Here is a 27,539-nt window from a genome sequence, read left to right as displayed (position 1 = left end):
TTACCGTCAAACTTTATAAATGGATTTTGCCAAGTCTGAAAATTTTATAGCTCGTCTAATTTATAAAGAAAGTGGGCTACAGCTAAAACGTATTAACTGAAATGCAATAGAGCGTTCTATAAAATCGCCCTAAACCGGCCAAATTTTTCACACAGACTATAGAGCTAGTTCAGCAGGACTAACAACATTTGTTATTCTTTGGTTTAAGTTAATTCGGCTTATGTCCTGTCTTTATATGAATATTTTAGAGACGTACCTTTTAGGAGTTGTAAGCGGGACCCTGGTTTTGAAGTATGTTTGGGGTTAAGAATATTTTCATGATCTATGTTTCTTTTTGAACCCGTGGAATTGGGACTAGTATTTTGCTTATTTTCCATCATACATTGATTACAAAAATTATTTAAAATAAGAAAAACGGCGCGGAAAGCCAGAAATTAGTGAAGCCTAGGCTAGCAACTCACACGAAAAACCGGCCAAACCTTCACCTCCTCCAAACTCAAAAGGGGGAAAGCACACCACACCGATTTTATAGAACGCTCTATTAAATATAATTGAAATATAAAATGTTTGAAATTAAATTTGTGATTTTTATTTTATGTGAAATTATCGGTTGGAATAACGATGCCGCTTTATTATCGGTGAAATCGTCATATCACGGTATCGGTTTAATGTGGCTCGAAATTATCTTTAATCGCTCAACTAGTAACAAACACTGGACTTTAATAACGACAATATTGCCATATAAACGAACCGAAGCTTTTGAACGTCATAGCGCTGTCTGATACAGACTTATCTTAATGGTACGTTCAGGATTTACGCAAATCGTTAATTCTGTCATACCAAGAATGCAGTCAGGTTATCTGAGAATATGTTGCATTAACTATAATCAGTTTTAATAATGATTCCCGGAAGATATTCTTCGCCTACACGGAGATAGACAATGGGGGGGGGGGGAGTTTACGTGACGAAAGGTGAAGTGGCGTGGTGGTACTATTTTCACCTGGTACGTAGCCGCCGTTGCCGCCGTCGTTCGGGGTATAACTCCTTAGCCGTTAGGGTTAACATGGTTGATGATACGTCAAAATATAGGTAATTACAGACCTTCTATATCCCAATAGTCATTTCGGTGTTAGGGGGCTCACAATTTAGGCATTTGCCTTTTTTAGTTTAATAGCGATTTAACTAGATAGTTTTTTTAAAGTTAAGACCGACTTGGTTGAAAATTATATTTTTAGTTAGTATTGATCATTTCTGAGCTACGTTTTCGGTTGTATTAAGAAATTTTAATTTTAAGTGAGGTTTTTGGCCAATTCGTGGGACCCCACAACCCGCCTACGCACTATTGATATATTTGACTTTGACCTTGGAAACCTTCTACGAACTGTATCCATTGTCTTCTTGATTGGATTTTTTGGCGTACTTTTTAGGGCTCCGCGCGTTTGTTATACAGATGCTACGTTATGCTATCTTGACTATTTTTAGAATAGATGTAGGCTATACTATGTTCTTATATTTTGAGTATTGCTATACAGGCTTTGGCTATGTTTTATTTGGCACTCTCTGAGTTTATTTTTATTAGCTCTAATTTTCTTATACAGGGTGTTTTTACGTAACCAATGATAAACTGATTTTTCACTGGATGAATGACCAAGTGATTAGGATCTTTGTTACTGCCCTAGGTTGTTGAGAAAGTGCCCTGATTATTTTCAAGTACATAGTGATTTAGTTATTGTACAGGATGGTTGATATTTTGGTGAAATGTACACTTAGGTTTTAATAGTGCGCTTATTCATTTAATGTACAGGGTGATTGAGACATGCTCCTTATTAATGGACAGAGTAATCAACAAAGCAGGGTCATTGGTTTTTTGGAGTTAAAACTACTCTTTGGTTGTCAATGCTTAGTGAGTTAGTTATGTTAAACGACAGGGTGATTGATATAATGTTATTAATATACAGGGTGGTTGAGAAAACCTTCATTTCCGCCAAAATTCCTCTTGCTTTATTAGAGTACGTTTATTAAGTTAATGCACAAATTGGTTCAAATTTAAATTTAATATTAAAAACGTAATTAATACACCCGGGGGATGGTGTGTACTCAAATGTCCGTGACATCTTCTTATTCCGGGAATAAAAAAACAGGGTGCAGCCTACATATTATTGTCCATACATACTTGTGTTTGCTTATCGATTACAAATAAATATGTTGCTTATTCCGTATATATTGTTTGACGATTGTGTATTATTTGTTGGCAGGTGTCTGGGCGAGCTGGGAGGAATGGTGGACGTACGACGGAATCTCCGGTAAGTCTGCACCCAAAATTTCATTTGCGATACTTCTAATCACGTTTAGCAATGTTAAACATACGTCAAAAGGGCCGCTCGAGACTGCTCTATAATTAAGCGCGCCCTCGTCTTCGCCAGGGCGTAATTTTTATATTAACTAATTATGGGCGCCCAGTATACGCTTTTTACTTGCCCCTCCCACCCAAATTAGGCTAATTATTGAGTGATACGCAATGGCGTATAGGCCATAAAGGGCACAGTCAACCTCGTTTCTTCGGCGGAGTCAAAAAATAACTTCTAGTTGATTCGGACCAGAAAAGGGTTTGACATTCCACCATTAACCTTTTCCTCAAATGGACTCGGGACGGAGGCCAACGACTCACCTTGTTTTTCGTTACCGCTACCGGAAGAAGTTCAATTAAAATGTAATAAGTCAACCAGATTGCTAAGTAGTTCTCTCCACGACCTTCTAAAAAGAAAGTAGTTTAGCGTGTCGTTAACTGTACAGAAATCGAGGACCCGGCCATAGTTTAACGACCATTAGGAGACGCCTCGTATTTTCCACTCTTCTCGTCTGGACTAATATTTTCTTTGTGGTCTTCGAAGAGAAAAATTAACCACCATTACGACTGTACCGAATTCGCGTGTTTTGCTTTCCCTTAAAAAGTGGTTCGTTTCGTGCTACTAAGAACGAAGCTATTTTAGTTATATAAAATGTATATATCTTTTGGTAATATTGTATTAACGCGACTACGACCTAAAGTACAATGTCGCGGTTATTTCAACTTCTTATTTTCATACGTCGCTTAGAAAAGAAAGCGAAGAGAACTTTTCCAGAGCCTCGAAGCGCGCTGCAAAAATATTTTGGCAACTTAAAAGTAAATTAGTCCCTTCCTCGCCGCGAAATCCGAAAAATTCCGAATTATTAATCATTTTACTAGAGTAGCGCGTAACCCAATATTTAATTACATTTCCGGCACTCCCCCGAAACTTACCGTAAAATTAGCTTCGTTTACAGCGGTCGGGCAGTTTGGGCCAAGAACAAACAGACAAATTTAGTAGTTGGGAAGAAAAATAAATATTCATTAAAAGTGGGGCCCGCAAGGTGGAAGCGCGCAAATATTAACTGGTGCCTCACTATCGCCCCCCCCCCCACATCGACCGTCAGCGCCCTACCCCTACGCACACCCCCCCTCTGTATATAATAAAGTCTAAATAAACAAGACTTTCGCAGTCTGGGACAATGCTGGTTGACGGTGAAGCTGAAGCGTTAGTTGTAGTTTTACGAGGACGATATTTGGTTATAATGCCGGTCGCTGAAAACTTATTTTGACATCGATATGGAAACTAAGAAGAAGCTGAAGGAGGAGGGGGGGGCGTAAAAGCGAGTTAATTGAAGCGATCAGAAGACGCCTCGAAACCCCAGGGGGCATTTTTACCGAATTTTTCCGGCCCACTTGATAACCTAATTAACATTGTCTCATTTTTATACCGCGCGGGGGTGTTGTGTCCGTGTGTATACTGCGCTTTTAATTGTCCCGCAACGCTAAACAGCTATTGGTCATTGGCGGTCACTCGGTCGTGTCGTGTTCTTTGTGATAAGGCGATTTGCGGTTTTACTACTCTTATTAAAGTTAGGCGCGTGGGTGGAGGGGGATTGAGGAAAGGAGTTTAACCGCGTGTTTATTTTTCGTATTTTATTGCGCGTGGTGGCTCAGTACGCGTTTCATATAAGTACGATTAAAAGTTCCTCATTTGTCGAGACCTTTTTAAAATTTAATCAAAATTTCGACACGTTCTGCCTGTTCGTACTCCATCGCTTAAAGGGGCTATAACCCTAGTAGTAGAAAATTCCAACTTTCCATCTTGCTGGGAAGTGTAGGCGATTTTCTACTACGGAACTTGGACCTTTACTAATATTATTATACCACCTTTAAGCGCCGGAATAGGAAAAGGCAGAAGGTTTAATTTCGAAAAAGTCTAGCGCAATGAAGAACTTTGAAACGTACAAATATAAACCGCATATAATATCATAATTTGTCATTTTTAGATCAATTTCCCTGTCGTATGGTTTTTGATAGAATAAACGTATACGCTAATTTTATTTGAAAATAATACCCAAAATGAGTTATAATTAGTCCAATTATATTTTAATCAAAATTATTTGATCCAAACAGAATTGTATTCTACATGGATATTGATCACAGTTGAATACAAATTTGAACATTAGATCACATCATTTTCGTAGAGTATCTTGACGTTTCTGACCTTTTAGTTACACTTTTATAGTTAAGTTCTCTGCGGGAATTCTGGCCGACGTTACGCACCCCAGATTAAGTTTATTTGAAATAAATTTCAGATTCAAAATATCGAAACATTAGTCACAGTCTGCAAGTTTTATTGCACGGGCATAATCTCTGTAACGCGGTTAATTTGGACTTATAATAAATATTGCAAAGTTTCTTCTGGTATATCGCGAAACGAAGTTAACCAATATTACACTAATTTGTAAAATGAGTTACGCGTCTAAAAACACTTTTCATATTAATTGGTCACATTAAGTGTCGTTATATTAATTAAGAGCTGCCTACATCCGGTGACAGTTCAGTTGTCATCTAATTTTAATGTACGTTCCGAGAAAGGCGGATTATTTTGACGGTATGTCTCGGAGAGTGGTCCAAGTCCAGACACCCGACCATTACCGCAATTAGATATTATTGGGTTCAAATTATATATTCTTTGAATACGATCAATATATAGAAGTCTCTATGGCGATAATTTGAAGTAGATGAAAAATAGGTCAGACGCGCCGGTGTGTCGGGAGAAGTTCGTTTCCAGGGAACATCTTATCCGTATCTCGTACGAACGTAATAATAATCTAGTCAAATATTCCGGTAAGGTGCACCGAGCCATTTAACCCACCTCCACTGCCCGTCAAATTAACATTTTAAATCGTGTTATCGTTGTATATTTCGTATTCCTATATATTAACCTTAAGGATAAAATGCCAACGCCAATATATTAACAACGCCAGATTATTACCGAACCCTCAACGCCGTATCTCATTTCAAGAACCGTTACGCCTGTTTTTGGTTAAGATCGCACTGCTAGCTTTTACAACAATTAATTACTTAGTGTTAACACTAGAATTTTACAACCTTTAACTATGTATAAGTTGATTTCAAGGTATTTAATTATATTTTATTATTAAGGATAATTACTATATTGAGCCGATTTTTAGCGTTTCTCATTGGTTCCCCGAAACATACGCCTTCCGACGCCCTTGAAGGGCACGATGGTGCCGTTTTTCATTCCCCCTCTCGTGCTAGTGGGGAAATTCGACAATGATGTCCACGGCTCATCTCAATATCGTCATCGTTGGAGCTCATCAGTACTGGATATTCTGGCTATTTTAATTTCAATTTAATTTGTTTTTGACTTTGGTCTGAGTTTTGCGTTTTAATTTTATCCTCGAAGACCTATTGGTCCGAGTATTTCGTCAGTTTTATCATTACGTAAAGTTTGTTAGAGTTTAGCTTTTTTGCCCCCTTTTTACCATGGACGTTTCTACTTTTAAGGTATTTTAACTGCATTATAGTCCATAGGTGGTTTTTATTAACTTCAATATCGTCATTCTCCTTAAGTATAAATAAATAAATAAATAAATAATAATAATTGGTGGGCTACATTTCAGTAAAGGTAAAATTATTTGTTAAACCAAACCAACGTGTTTACTGCTATGAGAAAAAAAACTTAAGGTGGAAACGCGACGTTTTAATTACCTTTGTATTTTGTTCCAAATAAATGAACATAGAACTATGGACTAAAGAAATTTACCCGTTACAAATACGCTATAAAATATAGCCAATGAAAATTGTACACAAGAAAATCCACGAATTTGGACGGGTTGCGTTCTCCTTGTGTGCGGTGCTGTGTTTTTTTGCTCATATGTTGTAGTGACAAAAATTAACCAACAAGAACTTGCTCGACCTAAATCGAGGGGTTGGACATTTGAAAAAATCCCGTAGATTATTTGGGTAGAAATCCACAAACCCGAAATCCTAGAATTTCCCTCTCATTGACTATATATAGAAAATCATTAAAAATATCTAAAATCTCGTAGCCAAATATTCGATCTAAATCGCGGTAAAAATACAGATTTACGTTTTCCCTGCTCAATATTCCTTTGAGGGCATTCCTATTTCCCCTCGACATCTCCGATTTCCAAGTGCGAAAGGGGCTTCTGATAAATCAGAGAGTGGCGTTAGAGACGCTCGCTGCGGAATTCATCGTTATAAATAATTAAAACAGTGGCGGCGGCGGCAACCGCGATTCTGATAAATTGGCTTCGCCCGAACTAATTTAAATAAACTTAGGCCTAGGCTTAGCTCCATAGTCGGATTGATCAGGGCAGATGAGAAGCCAGTTGGAGAGGGAAAAGAGGGAGGGCTACACCTTCAATTAATCAATTCTAATGGCAACATGATTATGATAACTTCATCAATTCCCTTCCTCGAAAAACCCGGACGCTATAGCTTGAAACTCATTTTCCAACAGCGGCCGCCATTGGATCCTTCGCTCGGAGGAAAAAACCGGTCAAATATTAATTATCCCGGAGGCTCCCGATTGATAGATGGAGCTAGTGGAAAGTGGGTTTAGACTGTCTCGTTTATTTTGCCAGAGGATTACCTCGTTAAAACGGGAAATGGCGGACGAGAAAAAAAGGATCTCCTCTAACTTTGGCACTAACCTCTCTCTCTCTCGTTCGCGGCTTTGGGACTCGCTCGCTCGCTCAACCTCCTTTCGCCCTCTTAGCTAGGGGGCCATAAAAGCTAGGAAATGTATGGAGGCCAGGGCCTACTGTATATAATAGTTGGGACGGGGAGAGGTTCGCGCTGCAGTTGTTAATTTGTAGTGTCATCCCAGAGATCGATTCCAAACTTTCTAATTAACTTTTTTACGATTTTCATTGTTAAGCCCGCGAAGAACGCTCCCGGGTTTTGCCTTGTTAGGAGACATATCGCTTAGGGCCCGAAAGCCAGCGTAGTTAACTGACGCTTTTTCCCGGGATGACCGCGCAGATTTTACCCTCTCGGCGTTTGTTACCTTAACTGTTACTTCGTCCGTGATTCTTCGGGAAGAAAGCCAACCAGGACCCCGGAATTTTGGGACTGCGTTTACTATCGATATAAGGTAGGTAGATGTATATGGTGTAGAAAAAATTCGCTAACAATGTTTTCGGGGCTTTACCAAATTTTATACTTTTTATTAGTGATATCTATTGGCTAGACTATGCCGGGCAGTTCAGCGAATTCTGTCTCTTTAAAGTTTGAGCTTAATTATAGCTAAGGTGAAATTTTATTTAAATATACTTTTGGTTAGACAAAATTTGTTGATAAAATCTGACGAAAGCCAATTACTCTATGTTTTGTGTTTTAAGCTTTTTCGAAATTTAGTTTAAATTGTTAAAAACACACCTTTACATTGTAGATATTTTGGTGTCAGGCTTCTATCCGATAGAGTGATACCCCCTAACGTGTTACCTTCCCATAGTTCTTAATATTGTCAAACGCGGGGTTTGTAGTTATTAGTAAATATAACTTGATTTCGTGTATCGTTTACTGAAAATACAGTAAATAGTTTCATAAAACAAAACTATCATTATAGACTTAAATAATCAGTAAGAAATTTCGTAATTTGGTTTTGGTCAGATATGTAGACAGCGAGGTAGACAGGTAAATTAAATTGATTGCCTTTGGAGAAATTTCAAATGCTTATTTAATTTGCATCGTGTCCGGGCCGTGTTGGTTGGCGAATAGGCGACGTTCGCATTTGTGGTAAATAAGCTTCTTCCTCCTCAAAAATCAAATCAGTCCTTCATTTCATTGGTTCGCTTTTTCCGACGGCGATTGAAGTGCACGCGGGTGATGTGTTTCCTCCCCCCCCTCTCGTGCTGGGGGACAACTGGACCGTGATGACTCAACCAAGTCATTATCCTTAAGTACTTTGTTGATTCCAGATGATATTTGTTACTATAATTTTATATTTTTGTATTCAATAAAATAATTCCACCAAAAGTGGCAAGTTGTCACGCACGCAATCACGCATTTTCACAAGGTATATATTTGTATAATAAGTTACCAGACACCATCAGAAATGAACCTGTATTGAAAATATACAAGAAAAATCTTAAAAATTGGTTGTATGATAACTGATAGGCAACTAGTATTGTATTTCACTTCTTTTTTTTCTTTGTATGTTATATGATTGTTTAATTTGATTTTTTTCCAATAAGGATACGACCCATATACAAGTTTTCTTATTTGGGTCAAATAACATAAGTGTATTTATGTGCAACAATAAAAAAAATACAATGCGGCATAAAAAATGTACATTGGAACTATACTTCTATGTAAAACATAATTCAAACTTATATTGTAAAGTTAACATATTATATACTATACGCGCCAATAATACGAGTATTCGCTATTGTATTGTTTTCGAATGAGAGGGTTTCGAGATAGACGTGGTAGCGGAGGGAGAGTGGAAGGGGCTGACTGCAGGCTCTAATGAGAAAAATAATTGTCTCTTCATTCCAAGACTTTGAATTAATGGTTGACGAGCTCTTGCGGTTGGCGTTGGACTGCCTTTAATTACAAGGCTGAAGAGCCTAGCTTTCCAAAAAGAAATCCTTTGATAATTTGAAAGGACAAGCTAAGTTGCCAACGTATCCGAGTAAAGGATAGCGTACGGGGAGCTACGCTCTCTGATGTAGCTTAATCTGCGGATTTTGCGCTCCACTAACCAATCAGAATAGACTAAGGCGTGACGTCCTCTCTCTATGGCTAAGACACACTAAACAAATTTTTACGGGAGCCGCGAACTTCGGGCTGCCTTCGCACTTTGGAAAAGGAGGCTTCCAACAGAGGCAGAGAGAGACTCGCAGTGAGATAATAGCTTGCTCTTATTTCCTTTTAATGGAGTTCGGCCAATCGTGGCAACTAAAGACTCGACCCTCATCGCTAATCCTTCATTTAAATACCCTTTAAAATCAGTTTCATAATTGGATTTGCCCCTACATTTTAACTAGATTAAAACGAGTTTCATTTCATTTCTAGCTGCTTTCGAATTACATTTTCAGGAATGCGCGAATTTATTACAAATACATTTTCAAGTTTACGAATTAAATCGCTTTAATTTAAGTGATATTTGCAAGTTGACTTGATTGATTAGAAACTAAGGTACTCGATATTTTTCTGGTTAAATGAACGGCGGGCTTTCTGAAAATGTTACTCATTTAACGTAATTAATATTACGCCCAGCTGGATATTAATGAAAAAATCGACGTTCTCTACAAAAATAATTTTTGAATAAATTTGTTTTAAGCTTTAGAGTTTTATTCTCGAATTTAGCAACTATTATTTTTAGCAAAAAAATATCTTTAGTTTTAATTCCTCTTTGATTTACACCAAAAATTATACTACGATTTTAAGCTAATTGATATCATGATTAAAGAATTTATTCGTTACTTGCAAAAGGATCACATTGTTAGGTGACAAATAAATAGTTACTGAATTGAAAATTACCATAACTATATTAAGTGCTAGAGGATAATACGTTGAAATTTGGTTTAAATGCTTAAAAAGTCACCGTCTCACTGAAACTAGAATTTAAATAGCTTCTAATAATTTCCGGGAAAGGGTATGTCAACTGAAAACTAACAAAATAAAGTAAATTCAAGCTCCTTTCGGATATCGCTATTCGCGCAAATTCCATTAAAAACCTCTTTATAAACTTCAATTTGAAGTCTGGAGTAGTTTCTAGTAGGAAAAATAAATTTTCCCTCTTTTCAATTTCAATGTTGGACGTGTCGGTGTGTAAATAGTCTTTGGTTACGGTTTTTTTTCACCAAAACGTCTAGTCTCAAAAACTATCCTATTATAGCGGAGCTATCGTATAGGGTTATAATCATCATTTTAGCATCCCGTCTTCCTTTATACGAGGAGGTCAACCCTATCTTTGATCCGTCTGGCTCGCTATACTTTTTATAGATGTCTAAAGGTTTCGACTCGGGTCTTGTCCAAATTAGTATATAAAGGCTAATGGCTGGTGCCTCTCCCCCACTGGAGCCTGTACTTAATGGGCCGAGAAATGAACGACTCGCTCCAGAACGGTAATAGGAACGCGACCTAATTTTAAGTCATTTCCCTGATAGCGCCTCGTGTGGGTGAAAGGCGACTTGGTATGTTGTAAGCTGCTCTTGGCGGGGCCTGCTCCAGCTTTCTCCGCCAGTCGCGGAACTGTCGCGTCGTGTGAGAAATTAAGTAAGTGTAATTCCAACTTTCTCATTGCTTAATGGGAGTTTGCCCGTTCGATAGTTATAGGTTTTCCCGTTTCGAAATTCCCAGTAATACACTTCGATCCGTTCCTAGGCTACGCGCTGTTTGTTGAGACGAATGAAGAATATTTCGTCCTGCAAAGTCCAATTTTACTAGAAACGGACCGAAGAGGACGATTTTAAGGGACCTGGTTCTGAGTAACAGTGAAAGAATGAACGATTAAATATTTACTATATTTTTAACAGACTTTGAAAATATTACTACTTAAATTTAAATTATTGGTCGTGAATAAATTGTTTGAAGTATCCGAATTAAATTATAATATAATATCTTCTTACCACATTTTAAGTTGTATTAAACGGATTTCCATGTCCAGCTGAAAGTAGTTACGCTTTAGAAAACGTGATATTATTTTTAACATTGTCGATGGTACAAGTATAAGCTTTTTAGTCTGGCGCTATTTATTGAAGCGAAGCCAATGACCACGAGTGAGGTTTCATTTTGACCCAATTTTGACCAACTTGAATTGGGAAATGCAAGAATTCAATGAAAACACCCTAAACATGAATTGATTTAAATAATACGTTAAACATAAAAATAAAACACCATTATCTAGGTAGTGACTAGTGATCGGAATTGTTTATTCATTATCCACAAATTTTCCGATTTATTTAAAAAACGTTGGTAAAAAGAATGTCATTTTAACTTATTTATGTTTTTTACGCAACCATTTGAATAAAAGTGGCATTTATTTAAATAATTGTTTGTTTTATTTAAATAATAGGCTTATTCACTTTCGATTATTTAAACATTTTACAATTTTTATTCAACTATTGGTTATTTAAATATCGCCGAACTTATTTTATTCATGGATAAAAATTAATCGAAATCCGAGCACTAGTCGTGACGAATCTCGAATGGAATTTGCGTCTTTACGCGAGGTAAAATTGTATTTTAATAGTCGAAACAAAGCGATTTATCATCCACTTCAATTTGGAAACGCACGTGTTGGCAGGAAATATATTAAACATAAATCGATTTGAATAGACTAGAAGGACAATTGTTAGGCCTATTGTTACCCAAAATATTTCGAATTAACCATATAATATCAAGTCAATGGAAATTTAAGCGTAATAGATAGATATTCTTGTGAACATGACGATTGGTTTAGATCGTGCTACAGCTAGAATTTCAAAATTAAATGAGTGACTTGGGTTTATGGAAAGGAAATAGAAATTTCATCTCGCGGTCTACGTTAGGGCTACTCACTTCCGCCTTTATTACAACGTAAGTCTCTTAGTGTTCTTTATCAAGTGAAAGCCATAGCTTTCAAAAGTTGAGATAGCTTTTATGGTGAAGGGGGGGGGGGGGGGGCTGGGGTTAACCTAGCCCCCACTTTTTTAATTCAAAAATTTCAAAGTCCGAAATTCAAAAATTTAATTATTTCCTTAACTAGTATGGTGCGTAATGATTCGACTGTGGTGCAAAATGGTGCCTAATGGGTGCGTTTGAATGGCACCATTTTCGTGGCGAACAGTGAAAGGGGGGGCTGAGGTTAACCTGCCCCCCATTTAGTATTTAAGGTAATTCTTTAGAGATAACGGTGCGTAATGGGTGCGTTTGTTTGGTTAACAAGGTTTTATGAAAAGTGGAAGTGGGGGGGGGGGGGCATGGATAAAGCTGGCCCCACTTTAAAATCGTCATCTTTTCCCGAACCGAATGGGTGCGTAAAAGGGCATTGATGGTGCATAATGGTGCATAAATGGTGCATTTTAATCAACTATTTATTTTTTGTAAATGGCGTTGGGGGGGGGGGGGGCAACTTAACCGACCCGGCTTTTATTCCTCTTCTATAATTTATTTGGCCTATGCATATGGGAATATTAAACTACCTAGTTTTTCTCCGCTTCAGTATAGTGTCGCGAGAGATAACCTAGCACATTTAGAAATTGTTATCTCGACAAATCGCGTAAATTAGGTTTCAATGCTTTTCTTTTAATTAAGAAAATATGAAATCTTTCGAATGTTCTATTTAAATAGGATATTTATTTTTATAGAATTATTTATTGATTACAATTAATGACTCATTCCCCGTACGTGACAAACTATACATTTAGAATAATGTTAATTAAGTTTAATTACTATTTAACCATGTTTTTTGGTACAGAACTTTTTTTGCTATTGACATACACGATGTAATTTAAATCAATGACATTTTAAATAAAATCATTTGATTTAAATCTTGATTTAGACCAAGATTAAAACAAATTTATTTAGATCTGCCAAACCTGTAGGGTTTATCATTACCATTATAGACTTTTGAAGAAATCAATTTTGAATATCTTTCTATTTGTATTAAAAGCATCTTAAAAATAAAACGTTAATATCAGTATCAACTCTCTAAACAAGTTGGATATTGCGCTATATAAAGGTAACTAGAACTGAAGAAAATATTTATGGGGGAAGAACATTTTTGAATATCGGAGCAGTTTGAGCCCAAAGAGAGTGAGACGTGGGAATTGTACACCGAGTGGAGGGGGGGGGGGGGTAGAAATAGCGGCTGCCTTGCGAGAGAGAGAGAGAGAGAGAGAGAGAGAGAGAGTGAGAGAGAGAGAGAGTGTGAAACGAGAAATGACTTTTAGTTTTTCCGTATTTCCACTGTAGGATGGGAAAGTTGATCCCGCGAAACCAGAAATCCAAATATTCCGCAAATTTTCAGCTTGGATACTTTCGAGCGATAACGGAACCATCCTCCCCATTCCCTCCGTATTAAGCTATATGGTTCAAAAAGAGAGAGCAAGGGAAAAGTACAAAATTGGAAGAAGGCGAAAGAAGATCAGTACTGTCCCGGGGGTGGGTTCGGATGCGCGTTGGGGGGGGGGGGGGCGACTGAACTTTGGCGCGAAACCAACAAGACGCGGCGATCGAAAGATTCAATTAACCCCCGTTTTGCCTTCCTTCTCATATATTCGAGAGGTTAAGAGCGCCAATTAATTATAGAATGTTTGATTTATTTAATAAATGTAATTTATTTTTGTATTTTAAACATATAACGATGGAAATCGAACTTGTTTTGGTTAGGTTTTATTATAATAATCGCTTGTTGCAGCCTACTTCCAGGGGCCTAGTAAGCCACACTTTAAAGCTCTCTGGCGCTCTTTTAACTCATCGTAGGAAAATGGGGAAAAACAGGAATACTTCTCAACTCACCCCCTACAACTCCTGAACATTTTTGCATAACCTTTTGAAACACCCTGTATAATATTCTAAAACTATTAAAAATTAATGTATTTTCTAAACATTGGTGGATTAACTGCTGCACGGGTTCTGAGGCTTAAATTTGATTAAGTCTACCTCTATCTATCCAGGTCTCAACCCCCCCCCCCCACCACACCTACGTAGCTTTTGGTAAGTTCCGGACCCTTATTAATGAGTAAATATAGGTACGCAATGTAATTTGTAGATTAGACATCGTAAATTCAAGAAAAATAGGTCAAGAGAGAAATAACGTTCATAAAATGTCGAAAATATTTAGTGCCCATAATTAACTGCACTTGCAAAGGTACACGTTTTATTTTTATAACATAATGGACCTTCTTTAGTAAGATTAATATGATATACTTCTAAGAGCACCTACTCTAGAAAAATATAGTAGGGTATTTCTCGGTGGGCCGTTCATAAATTACGTATCGCATTCCCCCCTCGTCGCAAAGAGTAACAATTACAAAACAATTCACACCTAAAAGGATACTAAAATTTAAAATTATTAAATTACTTTTAAAATTAAGTTTACTTATTTATTGATTTAAATGAGTAAAATAATTTTTAAATTGCGATTATAACTTATGAAATATAATTATGAAATATTTATATTCGAGGACAGTTTAGTGTATGGTATGTTACTAAACCTTTATCGACCCATTGTCACAATCAAAAGTTGACCTGCTCAAATCGTCAAGAGGGGGGGGGGGGCGACGGGTTAACATTGCAAAATCTCGGAGGTGGGTGTGAAAATTTAGTACGGTCAAAGGTACGCCCAAGAGAGCGTTGACACGGAAATCTAACATTGTCTACGCCACTGTTTTTTCCCCAATAACTAAACAGAGTTTGCGTTTAAAGATTCAAGATTTATTGAGAAACTCGTATAGCTACAATTCTTTTGTAACAGAGTGGCTCATCACCAATAAATGTGTCACGGTCAATTTATGAAAATTTAGTTATATAAAAAAACATTAAATAAAAAACTAACTCTATTTATAAATGTTTTCTTTTGTTGGTTAAGAAATATTTAAAATCTTTTTAAAACTAAACCATAATGATGCAGTTTCTTTTAAGAAAGGTTTAAAATAATTATATTTAAGTACAAAATTAGTTAAAATATGTTTAAATATAATAAAAGCTACGAGTCGATAGTTGTCCGTTAAACCTAATAGTCGTACAAGGTCCTGGTTGTGATACGCTTCAGTGTCCATTCGTCATTCGGACAATGGAGAAGGGTTGTGACTAATGGACGGACCGTGACGAAACCAGTATCGCTCCTCCGATGTTTTTTGATAATACAAATCGCGGTATTTCATAGGCAGAGAAAAATATTTTTTTTTCCGCTTCAGACTCCGTATTTCCAAACCAGCGAATATCGAAGGCTGCGCAAAGTACATTGTAGCCGCGGTATTTCCCAACAGCAGCCTGCAGGCTGCAGCGTCGTTTCTTGAAAATATAATGGTGCCGGGATCATTCTGTGATTACTTTTGTTGTCGGCGACCGAGTTAACTCCAATATAGTCGAGAGAGAGAGAGGGAAAATATTTCGTTACATTCGTTTTAATAAAAGGAGAGCCTCCCCCCCCCCCCCGCCGGTCACAACGCTGGTTTATTTGCGTATCTCATTCCCTTCGTTTATCCTTCCGGGATAACTTTTGGAATTTTTTGGGAGTATTTCATGCGTGTATATTATAACGGAGAAAGATAGTTTCGCTATTTCAATATCGCGCGCGGTATTGTGCGAATTCATTCGGATGCTCATTTTTATATTGGGTTTACTTAATTCCGAAAAAAAGAGTACTTTTATTATATACTGTCCGCGTCCTTCAACAAGTATGTCTTTTGATGCAGTTCGTTCTTTTTATATGCCGCGAAATCATTGTCTCCATGACATTTGTGTTTGCCCGCGTCTGGCAAATTCTCAAAAGTTCCGTACGTGAACTTTATTTCTCTAAGGGGATATTTGTCTATTCAGACATTATTCCAATATATGGACGCGAATATCAGTGGAATTTTGGCAATGTTTCACTAGAGTTCTTTAAAGTCGCGTATAAAGGAACTTTTTGCCCAATGCCCAAATAGACACGATTACGAAATAGAAGCTTTGTCAGATGCATACTTTGAATATAGTCCTTTGAATTTATAATAATTATTTTATTACTAACCCCGGGGAAATTGAATAACTTTGGATAGGAATCTCTGTAAGGATCAGCAGTCAATGTCTCGCATACATAAATGCCCTTTCAGTATTATATATAAGGGGATAAACAAATTTGAACGAATGTTCACAGAAGGTTATGCCTTTTTGTGATTTTGAGTGCGTAAAGTACTTATTAATCGGTTTAAGAAACCCACGGAAAATTCGGAAATGTATAAGTTCGCCACGACTAAACTTGGTGATCTATACCTTAGGACTAAAATGGCAAACGACGTTAACCTCAAAGCCTCTATCTAAACGTTTTTACCTTCCCAAAAAAAAGAAACATGCAAATCAAGTTTTCATTAGGAGAAAAACGACGCGACGGCGTGCCTCGACGCGTAAAATCTCCGTTAGAGCTGGTTTTTATTAGATAAAAATAGCAGGGTTGGCAAGTTTTAAACAAAAGGTTTAAAACAAGTGTTTAAAACACGTTTAAAACAAATATTTTAAACAAACACCAATTTGTTTTAAACGTTTTAAACTATGTGTTTTAAACATGTTTTTTATATGGTAAATTTTCATTGTTTTTTGTAAGATTTTCGTTATTCAATATGAGGGAAAAGGTAGAAAAAATCATTCCAAGGCTCTAAGAAAGGTAAATTGTATTTATAACGGGTAGTTTGATTTAAAGATTCTCTGAAAAGAGCGACTGAAAATCCTCGATATGATTTCATAAATTTCCTACCAGTGCAAAAATCCTACGAGCGCATTGAATTTTGTCTTTTTGTTTAACATCTATTTGTGACATTACCTATGCACGTGATAAAAGTAGGGTTGCTGTTTAGTCGGGTTGTGCCGGGTTTTAAGTAACAAGAAACACGGCCGGTCTGGACAGATCGGGCTAAAACCAACTAGGCGGCACTCCAAGATAAAAATCAAGGGATTTCGGTCCCCTTTCTCGATTTTTTAGAAATTTTATGACGTGATGGAAGTTTTAAGATTATAGAGGTACCTAAAATCTTATTTAATGTAACATTGTTTATTTGTGATGATTTATGACTGCAGACGTGCACATTTCAATAAACCAAAACTAAAAACAATGTGTGGATATTTTCCCTTTTCTTAGTTCTATGCGACCAAAAATTTCAGGATGATAACTATTTTAAAAACCCTACTACGGGTTAGGTAGTATTTGCATGGGGCATCGAAAACCCTAAGGTGGTCAATGGTTGGTCAAAAACGCTTAGCGAAATTCTTGGCTCGTTTAAATAAGCGTGTACTCATTGGTTCTTCTCCCTGTAAGTTTATTTATAATACCATAAGTGGCATAATTACCCTAAGTGTGCCAATAGGAGCCTTTCCCACAGAAAATCTTCAATTTGAGCTTGTTCTAAACAGACCAAAGAACCGTAGGACTCGCGAATTCCGTTCAAGTACTCTATATGGTATTTTTAATGCTCGCGCCGCAGACGCCGCTTCGCCAACACATTACGTAAATTTCGTCACTGGAAAAATGACGTCATTTACGTCAATTTCGTTAAACAAGGTATCATGGAAAAATTCATCTTATTGACACACTTAGGGTAATTATGCCACTTATGATAATACGTTTAATGATACGTAATATTTCTTTAAATGAGTTTACTCGTGATTCATAAGTATAATGATTAGTTTAAAACGTGTTTTAAACATAGTTTTTTATTGTTTATTATGTGTTTTTTATTGTTCGCTTTAAAAACAGTTTAAAACAATTAATCTTGTTTAAAACAATAAAAAACATTGTTTTTGTTCTTTTTAAAAAAAACAAGGATTTTGCCAACCCTGAAAAATAGAGCGTCAATTTTTTAAATATCTTTTTGCCATAAAAGAGAAAACCTGCTTTTCTAATTAGTGATGGGCACCTTGCCGACAACGTCGCTCAGCACGTAGTTGCTAGCTTGCTATAAACTTAATCTCACCGTCGATTGAGAAGCGAGTTAGTTTTCCTGCTCGTTTCAGAGACGATATGGAGATCCTCTTTTCGCGATTATGGGATAAGTAAAATAGGCGTTCTTATTTTTGCATGCTCATAGGAGAGGTTAATACGGCGCTCCTCTCTTTTGGCCTTCGTGGGAGATATGAACTCGACGCTCCTCTCTTTACGCACTTATGGAAAAGGTGAAATAGGTGCTTCTCTCTTTTCGTGCTCATGGGAGAGGCGAATTCGGCACTCTTCTCTTTTCGTGCTCATGGGAGAGGCGAATTCGGCACTCTTCTCTTTTCGTGCTCATGGGAGAGGCGAATTCGGCACTCTTCTCTTTTCGTGCTCATGGGAGAGACGAATTCGGCACTCTTCTCTTTTCGTGCTCATGGGAGAGGCGAATTCGGCACTCTTCTCTTTTCGTGCTCATGGGAGAGACGAATTCGGCACTCTTCTCTTTTCGTGCTCATGGGAGAGGCGAATTCGGCACTCTTCTCTTTTCGTGCTCATGGGAGAGGCGAATTCGGCACTCTTCTCTTTTCGTGCTCATGGGAGAGGCGAATTCGGCACTCTTCTCTTTTCGTGCTCATGGGAGAGGCGAATTCGGCACTCTTCTCTTTTCGTGCTCATGGGAGAGGCGAATTCGGCACTCTTCTCTTTTCGTGCTCATGGGAGAGGCGAATTCGGCACTCTTCTCTTTTCGTGCTCATGGGAGAGGCGAATTCGGCACTCTTCTCTTTTCGTGCTCATGGGAGAGACGAATTCGGCACTCTTCTCTTTTCGTGCTCATGGGAGAGGCGAATTCGGCACTCTTCTCTTTTCGTGCTCATGGGAGAGGCGAATTCGGCACTCTTCTCTTTTCGTGCTCATGGGAGAGGCGAATTCGGCACTCTTCTCTTTTCGTGCTCATGGGAGAGGCGAATTCGGCACTCTTCTCTTTTCGTGCTCATGGGAGAGGCGAATTCGGCACTCTTCTCTTTTCGTGCTCATGGGAGAGGCGAATTCGGCACTCTTCTCTTTTCGTGCTCATGGGAGAGGCGAATTCGGCACTCTTCTCTTTTCGTGCTCATGGGAGAGACGAATTCGGCACTCTTCTCTTTTCGTGCTCATGGGAGAGGCGAATTCGGCACTCTTCTCTTTTCGTGCTCATGGGAGAGGCGAATTCGGCACTCTTCTCTTTTCGTGCTCATGGGAGAGGCGAATTCGGCACTCTTCTCTTTTCGTGCTCATGGGAGAGACGAATTCGGCACTCTTCTCTTTTCGTGCTCATGGGAGAGGCGAATTCGGCACTCTTCTCTTTTCGTGCTCATGGGAGAGGCGAATTCGGCACTCTTCTCTTTTCGTGCTCATGGGAGAGGCGAATTCGGCACTCTTCTCTTTTCGTGCTCATGGGAGAGGCGAATTCGGCACTCTTCTCTTTTCGTGCTCATGGGAGAGGCGAATTCGGCACTCTTCTCTTTTCGTGCTCATGGGAGAGGCGAATTCGGCACTCTTCTCTTTTCGTGCTCATGGGAGAGACGAATTCGGCACTCTTCTCTTTTCGTGCTCATGGGAGAGGCGAATTCGGCACTCTTCTCTTTTCGTGCTCATGGGAGAGGCGAATTCGGCACTCTTCTCTTTTCGTGCTCATGGGAGAGGCGAATTCGGCACTCTTCTCTTTTCGTGCTCATGGGAGAGGCGAATTCGGCACTCTTCTCTTTTCGTGCTCATGGGAGAGGCGAATTCGGCACTCTTCTCTTTTCGTGCTCATGGGAGAGGCGAATTCGGCACTCTTCTCTTTTCGTGCTCATGGGAGAGGCGAATTCGGCACTCTTCTCTTTCCGTGCTCATGGGAGAGGCGAATTCGGCACTCTTCTCTTTTCGTGCTCATGGGAGAGGCGAATTCGGCACTCTTCTCTTTTCGTGCTCATGGGAGAGGCGAATTCGGCACTCTTCTCTTTTCGTGCTCATGGGAGAGACGAATTCGGCACTCTTCTCTTTTCGTGCTCATGGGAGAGGCGAATTCGGCACTCTTCTCTTTTCGTGCTCATGGGAGAGGCGAATTCGGCACTCTTCTCTTTTCGTGCTCATGGGAGAGGCGAATTCGGCACTCTTCTCTTTTCGTGCTCATGGGAGAGGCGAATTCGGCACTCTTCTCTTTTCATGCTCATGGGAGAGGCGAATTCGGCACTCTTCTCTTTTCATGCTCATGGGAGAGGCGAATTCGGCACTCCTCTCTTTACGCGCTCATGGGAGAGGTGAATTCGGCGCTACTATCTTTTCATGCTAATGGGAGAGGCAATATTCAGCGCTCCTCTCTTTTCGCACTCATGAGACAGACGAATACTGCGCTCCTCTCTTTTCGCACTCATGAGATAGACGAATAATGCGCTCCTCTCTTTTCGCACTCATGAGACAGACGAATACTGCGCTCCTCTCTTTTCGCACTCTTGAGACAGACGAATATTGCGCTCCTCTCTTTTCGCACTCATGAGATAGACGAATAATGCGCTCCTCTCTTTTCGCACTCATGAGACAGACGAATACTGCGCTCCTCTCTTTTCGCACTCATGAGACAGACGAATACTGCGCTCCTCTCTTTTCGCACTCATGAGACAGACGAATACTGTGCTCCTCTCTTTTCGCACTCATGAGACAGACGAATACAGCGCTCCTCTCTTTTCGCTCTTATAGGAGAGACGGAATAGGCACTTGCCTTATTTCCGTTTCACTCTTTTTGAAAACGATAAGTAACCTTATGATTTCGCACAAAATGGCAAAAAGGTCTCATGAGGTGAGCGGTGTCCATCATAAGGGTAAATACAATTTTATTTTCGGAAACCAACCTTTACAGGTGTGCCCGTTATTCGTTTGTAAATTTTTGTGGGATGCTAAAAAAGTCTTTTGTAACAAGGTAATAATATAATAATAATAATCAGCACGACTTTTCTTGCCTTTTAATTCAGGTGGTATGGGGTGTATAATAAAGTTACAAGTTAATGACGGCTAAGGGATATATGGCTGTTTTGGTTCATTTTTCCAATTGACTTGGTTTTAGCGCGGAAGTTAATGATTTCGTGATTTTTTTAATTTCAAATACAAAAAATTCGATAATTAGGTTTCGTATAATTTCAGGAATATTTTCGGTTAATATAGCAGAATTTAGATTTCGTCTTTTCTATGGAGGAGGTAGTTTGGGACTTTGCAGTTTCCTTTTAAATATTCGTCAACATATCCCTGTAACGAGACACGCATTCATTTTTCATCCGTTTCTCTTGGGATGATTCGTCTGAGAAAACCCCTGGAAATCCGTTTTAACAATGTATGTTTTCCTCGACGCCATATAAAAAATAATCCCATAGTAACACTAAACCTTGTGCCCAAAAATTCTCTGATACCGTAACAACAGCCAAAGATACGGGAAAAAACTGAACTAGTATAAAAAATAAACTTCTGTCCCCACCAATCACATTTTTCAAAAAAAAAGGGAATATAAAAAGAAGGAAATCGTAAAGTCGACGAGGCAAAATCCCAAACATTTACCTAATCGCTTTGCCAGCAAAATGCGAGAAAAAGTGAGCCAACGGCGGGCGTTAGACGAGCCAAGTTTCGAAGTCCGTTGGCCCGGCTCCTTCAAAAAATAGCAAGAACAGCCAGATTGAAAAAATACTCTTAACCATTGGAAAAAGACCAACTTTTGAAAAGCATTAGAGTAGAGTCGCGGATGCAACTGACGCTGGAAGTTACGCGACCGAATGTCGTAAAGTCTGCTCTCTCGGTAAGATGATCGACGCGTTTTTTCCTAATCTGGTTTCGACGTTGCAGTATTTTTTTTTAAAAAGTCAAAAATGTCTAGATGGTAGGACTAATGTTTCTCGGTTTAAGAACAGTGACAGGTCGCGCCACCTATACGAAAACCCTTTTTCTCCCACCATCTCCCACAGTCCCTTTAATCAATATTTCCTTATTAGACTTAAAATGGATAAGTAGCTCGCCTTTCGTATCAATCTTAAGATGAATTTCTTTTGGGTCACATGGTAGTCTGATTTTCAAAAGTATAATAACAACGGTTATAAAAAAACTGGAGATGAAAAATATATTTACCCTTTGTATATTTATGGTTATTATAATTTATCAAACTCTGTTTAATTCGAGAATTTGTCTGGTAAATTGACGGAGTTTTACTCCTAATATATTTACACGAATTGTTAAATACCGACACTTATTTAATAATAGAAAAATGATTAAAAAATAGTTTACTTTACTTAGACTTTAACAGTTAGATGGCGCATCATACCTTTACTAATCACTCACACAGTGGCGTAACTAGGAACTCCAGGCCCCCTCACGAAAAACAACTTGGGGCCCTTTTAATCATAACGTTTGGGGGCCCCTAGTTCTCGGGGCCCCCCCGCGCCGCGGGGTCTGCGGGGGCGCTATTTACGCCACTGACTCACATTGTGATATCATGTGTCACACTTTTTAAATATAGTTTATAATGTAGGTGATCAAATTTAGTCCTAATGAGACGATCAAGAGAAAGTTAATAACCTAAAAAATGTAACCCTTCTATCGGTTAATAAAAAGATTATTAGATAAAATTACGCTTGCAGCGGAAAGTAAAAAAATAAAGGTATTTGATCATTGCAAAGTAATTGATATACTATTCAATGGGAATTATTTAAAGGTTGGATGATTGTGGTTTATTCTGCCGAAGTACTTATTAAATTTAACGATCCTATAACCATTGTTTTACTTTCTTCATTATTCAAGGGCCGTTGGTGGCTTCTACTCTTTAAAAAATATAACATCTTAGTGTAAAAATGCAGAACTGCGTTTTTCTCCTTGCAATATTCGTAATCTCCAGTACATATTTGACAACATAAGGAAATAATCTGGAAAGGCTTTAATTCATAATATTTGTGCTGAAACATTTCCTTTTAGTCGAGGGACCCAAATATTATGTTTGAAGGAACAAAACACAATCTCGTTTTGCATTCGTGAAATAATTAGATAGATGTTTAATTAAAATATGTATTTTAATTATTAAACGTCATAATTAACAAACCACTAGCCAAAACTTTTAAATGGGCTTCGTGTCGAGCTATTCCATTTACTTCTAATAGAATTAAATTTTTCCATATTTTCTGGCCGAGGTCTTAGCACTCGTCTACTATATACAGATTATTGTTTAAATTTGGGTCTTCATCAGTTATACAATATATCTTGATGGAAAATTTGTGGCCGTCCAATCTGGTTAAAGCAATCGGGTTGCTTGTTTTCCTGATGTGGATTTGCTCGTACTAAGAATCAACAACCTCCCGAGCTAGATGTACTTGATGTATTTTCCTTATTTCTTGGCTTGTTTAATTAAAGATAATGCACCGATAAATAACGAGTACTCAGCCAAATACCACTCCTCGCTCTCCCTTCTTACATAATGTAATATTTGTTTACGTAGTTAGCGTTTTTATCCTAGAGACGATTTCGGAAATCATCTTTTATTGTCCAGGGCTTTCATCTGATAAACACAAAAACTAGCTGGTTTTTTCAAAAATATCTTATCCATAGACCAAATTGCGAATATACGTTTTTAAGACCAAATTCTATTCTTCATATATATTTGAGTACACAAATTTAACCGTGTCTTACTAAACTGAGTTTAAACTCTATTTTACAAGTCTCGTCTGAAAACGGTATTACACGTCCTACTTTTCTTCTCATCTGATTATTAAATAGTCAACATGCTTATTTATTAATCGCATTATAATAATAATAATAATAATAATTAATACCAAAATTGTATTTATTTGTCTTTAAGGATAAAAAATATATTTATTTGTATAAAGATAATAAATATATTTATTTGTTTATAGATAATAAATATATTTATTTGTACTTAGGGATAGTAAATATATTTATTTGTACTTAATGATAATAAATATATTTATTTGCACTTAAGGATAATAAATATATTTATTTGCACTTAAAGATAATAAATATATTTATTTTCACTTAAGGATAATAAATATATTTATTTGCACTTAAGGATAATAAATATATTTATTTGTACTTAAGGATAATTAATATATTTATTTGTACTTAAGGACAATTAATATATTTATTTGTACTTAAGGACAATTAATATATTTATTTGTACTTAAGGATACAAAATATATTTATTTGTACTTAAGGATAATAAATATATTTATTTGTACTTAAGGATAATAAATATATTTATTTGTACTTAAGGATAATACATATATTTATTTGTACTTAAGGATAATAAATATATTTCTTTGTACTTAGGGATGTAAAATAAGTGGGTAACACACAAGCTAAATTGCTGATAACTCTTTTATTTATTAACTTAATTCCTTGCACGTCAACTCTCTCTCTAAAATTCAAAACTCAACTGACTCTTAATTTTTTCAAAACCTCACTTCACGCGTTTACAAATCATTCGAAATCACGCGCTATCCGATATTACATTCTCTTTATATTCATTTCTTATAATTTTAAACTAACACATTCCAAATATATTACATACCTCCCCCCAACAGAAATAAACACGTCCTCGTGTTTGGTTTTTTTTTATACATTTCAAAACACACAAAACAAATACCGATGCATTTCTTAAATTTTGTCAAAAGTTTTCTTCCTTTAATACGATGAATAGTTCATAGTGCATTCGGTTTCCTTATTTGAGAATTTTTAAGTCCATTTTCAAAATCGTTAGTTGTATTTTTCGTCGAATCATCGTTTAAACGTAGCATTTCTTCAATCTGTTGTGATGGACAACGCTAATCTTGTCATCGGAATCTCTCACGATCCTGTAATTAACGGGCCCGATGATTTCTTTAACTGTATAAGGTCCGACCCATGGTTTATGGAACTTGGCGCTTTGCCCAGGTGGACAATATGGATTGTAAAGCCAAACTCGATCTCCGGGTTGATAGGCAGTGAAATTGACGCGAGTGTCATATTGTTTCTTCTGATCGTTTTGTTTCTTTTTAATTCGAGTAGCGACAAACTCATGAACACGAGTCATTTCCTCTTCCATACTTCTCAAATACGTGGCTGGTGATTGTGGTCTATTCATTTCTACTTCAAGAAAGAGTTCTGGTGGAAGCTTCGCTTCTCGGCCTGTCGCCAATTTATACGGGGTGACTCCCGTCGAACTGTGAATGCTCCCTCTTAGAGACATCAATATATATGGTAGCCAATCTTCCCAGTCGTTGTGTTCCTTGGCGATGTACATGGTTATTTTTTCCTCCAAAGTTCGGTTTTGACGCTCTGATAATCCATCAGACTGAGGATGATAAGGCGACGTTCGGTTTCTTTGGATGCCCAGTTTTTCACAAAATTTTTTAAACATTTCAGAATCAAAGTTACTACCCTGATCTGTGATCATTATCAAAGGTATTCCCCATGACGCGACGTAGTGTAAGAGCGCTGTTATAATGGTTTCAGTTTTTTCGTCTGGAAGAGCGTAAGCTTCGGGCCACTTTGTGAAATAATCGGAGACGGTTAGAACGTACTTGTTTCCTTGTTTCGATGGTATAAGTGGTCCAATAACATCAACTCCGACCTTCTCAAACGCGCGGCCAACTTCGATATTTATCATGGGTGCCACCTGGTATTGATGGGGAGGTTTAGTTTGAGCGCATGCTATGCATTCCCTACACCATTGAGTAATGTCTTCGCTCATCAGGGGCCACCAAAACTGTTTCTGAATGGCGTTTTGTGTCTTCTCTCTTCCGCGATGTCCAGAGTAGGGAGCGTCGTGAAATTCGTGTAAGAGGTTCGGAATTAAATTTGCTGGTACTACAATTTGGGAGTGGTTAGTGTCTCGCTTCCTTCTACGCATCAGTCCGTTTTCCTGGTATAAATCGGCAGAATTTCTCCACAGATATAAGAAGCGGCGATTTTCTTCTCCTTTCAACTCTTCAGGTGTTGGCTTCTCACCGGTTATCAATTTTGTAGTTAATTTACTGATGTCGGGATCATTTGTTTGTAGTGCCTGAAGTTCGCCGAGGGTAATTTTTGGTGCACAGCAGAACGTAGCGTTGATCGTTTCAGAAAACGTTTGGTCTTTTTTTTGGTTTAAATTTTCGGGCAAACGCGATAAAGCGTCGACATTAGCGTGTTTCTTTCCACTTCGATAACGGACTTCATAATCGTATTCTTCCAATTTAAGAATCCAACGTGCGAACTTACCACGCGGTTCCTTCATGTTACGAAGCCAGACCAACGGGTTGTGGTCACTAATGATGACAAAATGACGTCCGAAAAGAAACGGGCGAAACTTTTCGATAGCATAAATTACAGCCAACATTTCTCTTTCGACCGTAGAATAATTTTTTTCACTTCTGTTCAGGGATCGACTTTCATAAGCGATAACTCTATCTTGTCCGTGTTGAATTTGTGACAGTATTCCACCAATTCCGCGACAGGAGGCGTCGGTTTCAACTCGAAACTCAGTTTGGAAATCTGGGTACGCTAAGATCGGTGGTGAAATTAATCGTTGTTTTAAAATGTCAAACGCTTCCTGGCATTCCATTGTCCATTTAAATCCATTTTTCGGTTTTAATAAATCGTTAAGTGGTGCAGCGATGTAAGCGAAATTTCTGACAAACTTTCGGTAGTACGACGAGAGACCGAGAAACGATTGTACATCTTTGGTTGATCGTGGAGTAGGCCAATCAGCCACCTTCGATGTATTTTTCAAGTTAGGTTTTATTCCTGAACCAGAGACGATATGTCCCAAATATTCGACTTCGGTCTTGCAGAAAAAGCACTTGCTTGGCTTAAGTTTAATACCGTTGGACTCGAAACGAAGGAAAACCTTTTCTAATCGTTCCAAATGTTCAGCAAAATTAGACGAGAACACTATGACGTCATCCAAATATATCAAACAAATCTCCCATTGAAGCCCGCGTAGAATACACTCCATAAGTCTTTGAAACGTGCTGGGGGCGTTCGAGAGTCCAAAGGGCATTTTATTAAACTCAAATAAACCTTTCGTTGTAACAAATGCCGTTTTTTCCTTATCTCTCGGATCCATTCCAATCTGCCAATATCCGGACGCCAGATCCAAAGTAGAAAAAATCGTAGCTCCCGAGAGAGAATCCAGTGTTTCACTTATTCGAGGTAAAGGGTATGCGTCTTTTTTCGTCACGTCGTTTAAAGAACGGTAATCCACGCAAAATCGCCATGAATTGTCTTTTTTCTTGACTAATATTACAGGCGCAGCCCAAGGACTGAAACTCGGTGATATTATTCCGTTTTCCAACATTACATTTAGTTGATTGTTAACAATCTCCTTCTGCGAATCTGGAACGCGATACTGTCGCTTTTTGATAGGTTGAGCTTCCCCCGTATTGATTTTATGTTGGACGTGTGTCACAAATCCCAGGTCATATTCGTTTTTCGAAAAAATATTGTCGTAACGACAGAGTAATTTCAGTAGGTCCTCTGTTTCTTGCGGCTGTAAACAAGTATTTTCCAGATTAAAATTGTCAAAATTAAAGGTTGTTGTTTGTATTTCTCGGGTGGGCAGCGGCAACGCAGCTT

General features: G+C 37.9%; 1 protein-coding gene across 2 annotated transcripts in view; it reads left to right on the top strand.

Moving 5' to 3' along the window:
* The window catches only part of LOC149947426 (carbonic anhydrase-related protein 10-like), a 111,440-nt gene that overhangs the window by 25,037 nt on the left and 58,864 nt on the right, over positions 1-27,539 (top strand). For both annotated transcript variants that reach the window (XM_090171530.1, XM_090171529.1), the window contains exon 2: positions 2,256-2,303. In XM_090171530.1, coding sequence (XP_090027656.1) covers positions 2,256-2,303 — 48 coding nt within the window. The remainder of the gene's footprint in view (positions 1-2,255; positions 2,304-27,539) is intronic.

This window comes from Leiobunum rupestre, chromosome 4 (assembly GCF_980474605.1).
Source record: "Leiobunum rupestre chromosome 4, qqLeiRupe1.1.hap1, whole genome shotgun sequence".
NCBI lineage: Eukaryota > Metazoa > Arthropoda > Arachnida > Opiliones > Sclerosomatidae > Leiobunum > Leiobunum rupestre.
This window is presented reverse-complemented; position numbering and strand designations above follow the sequence as displayed.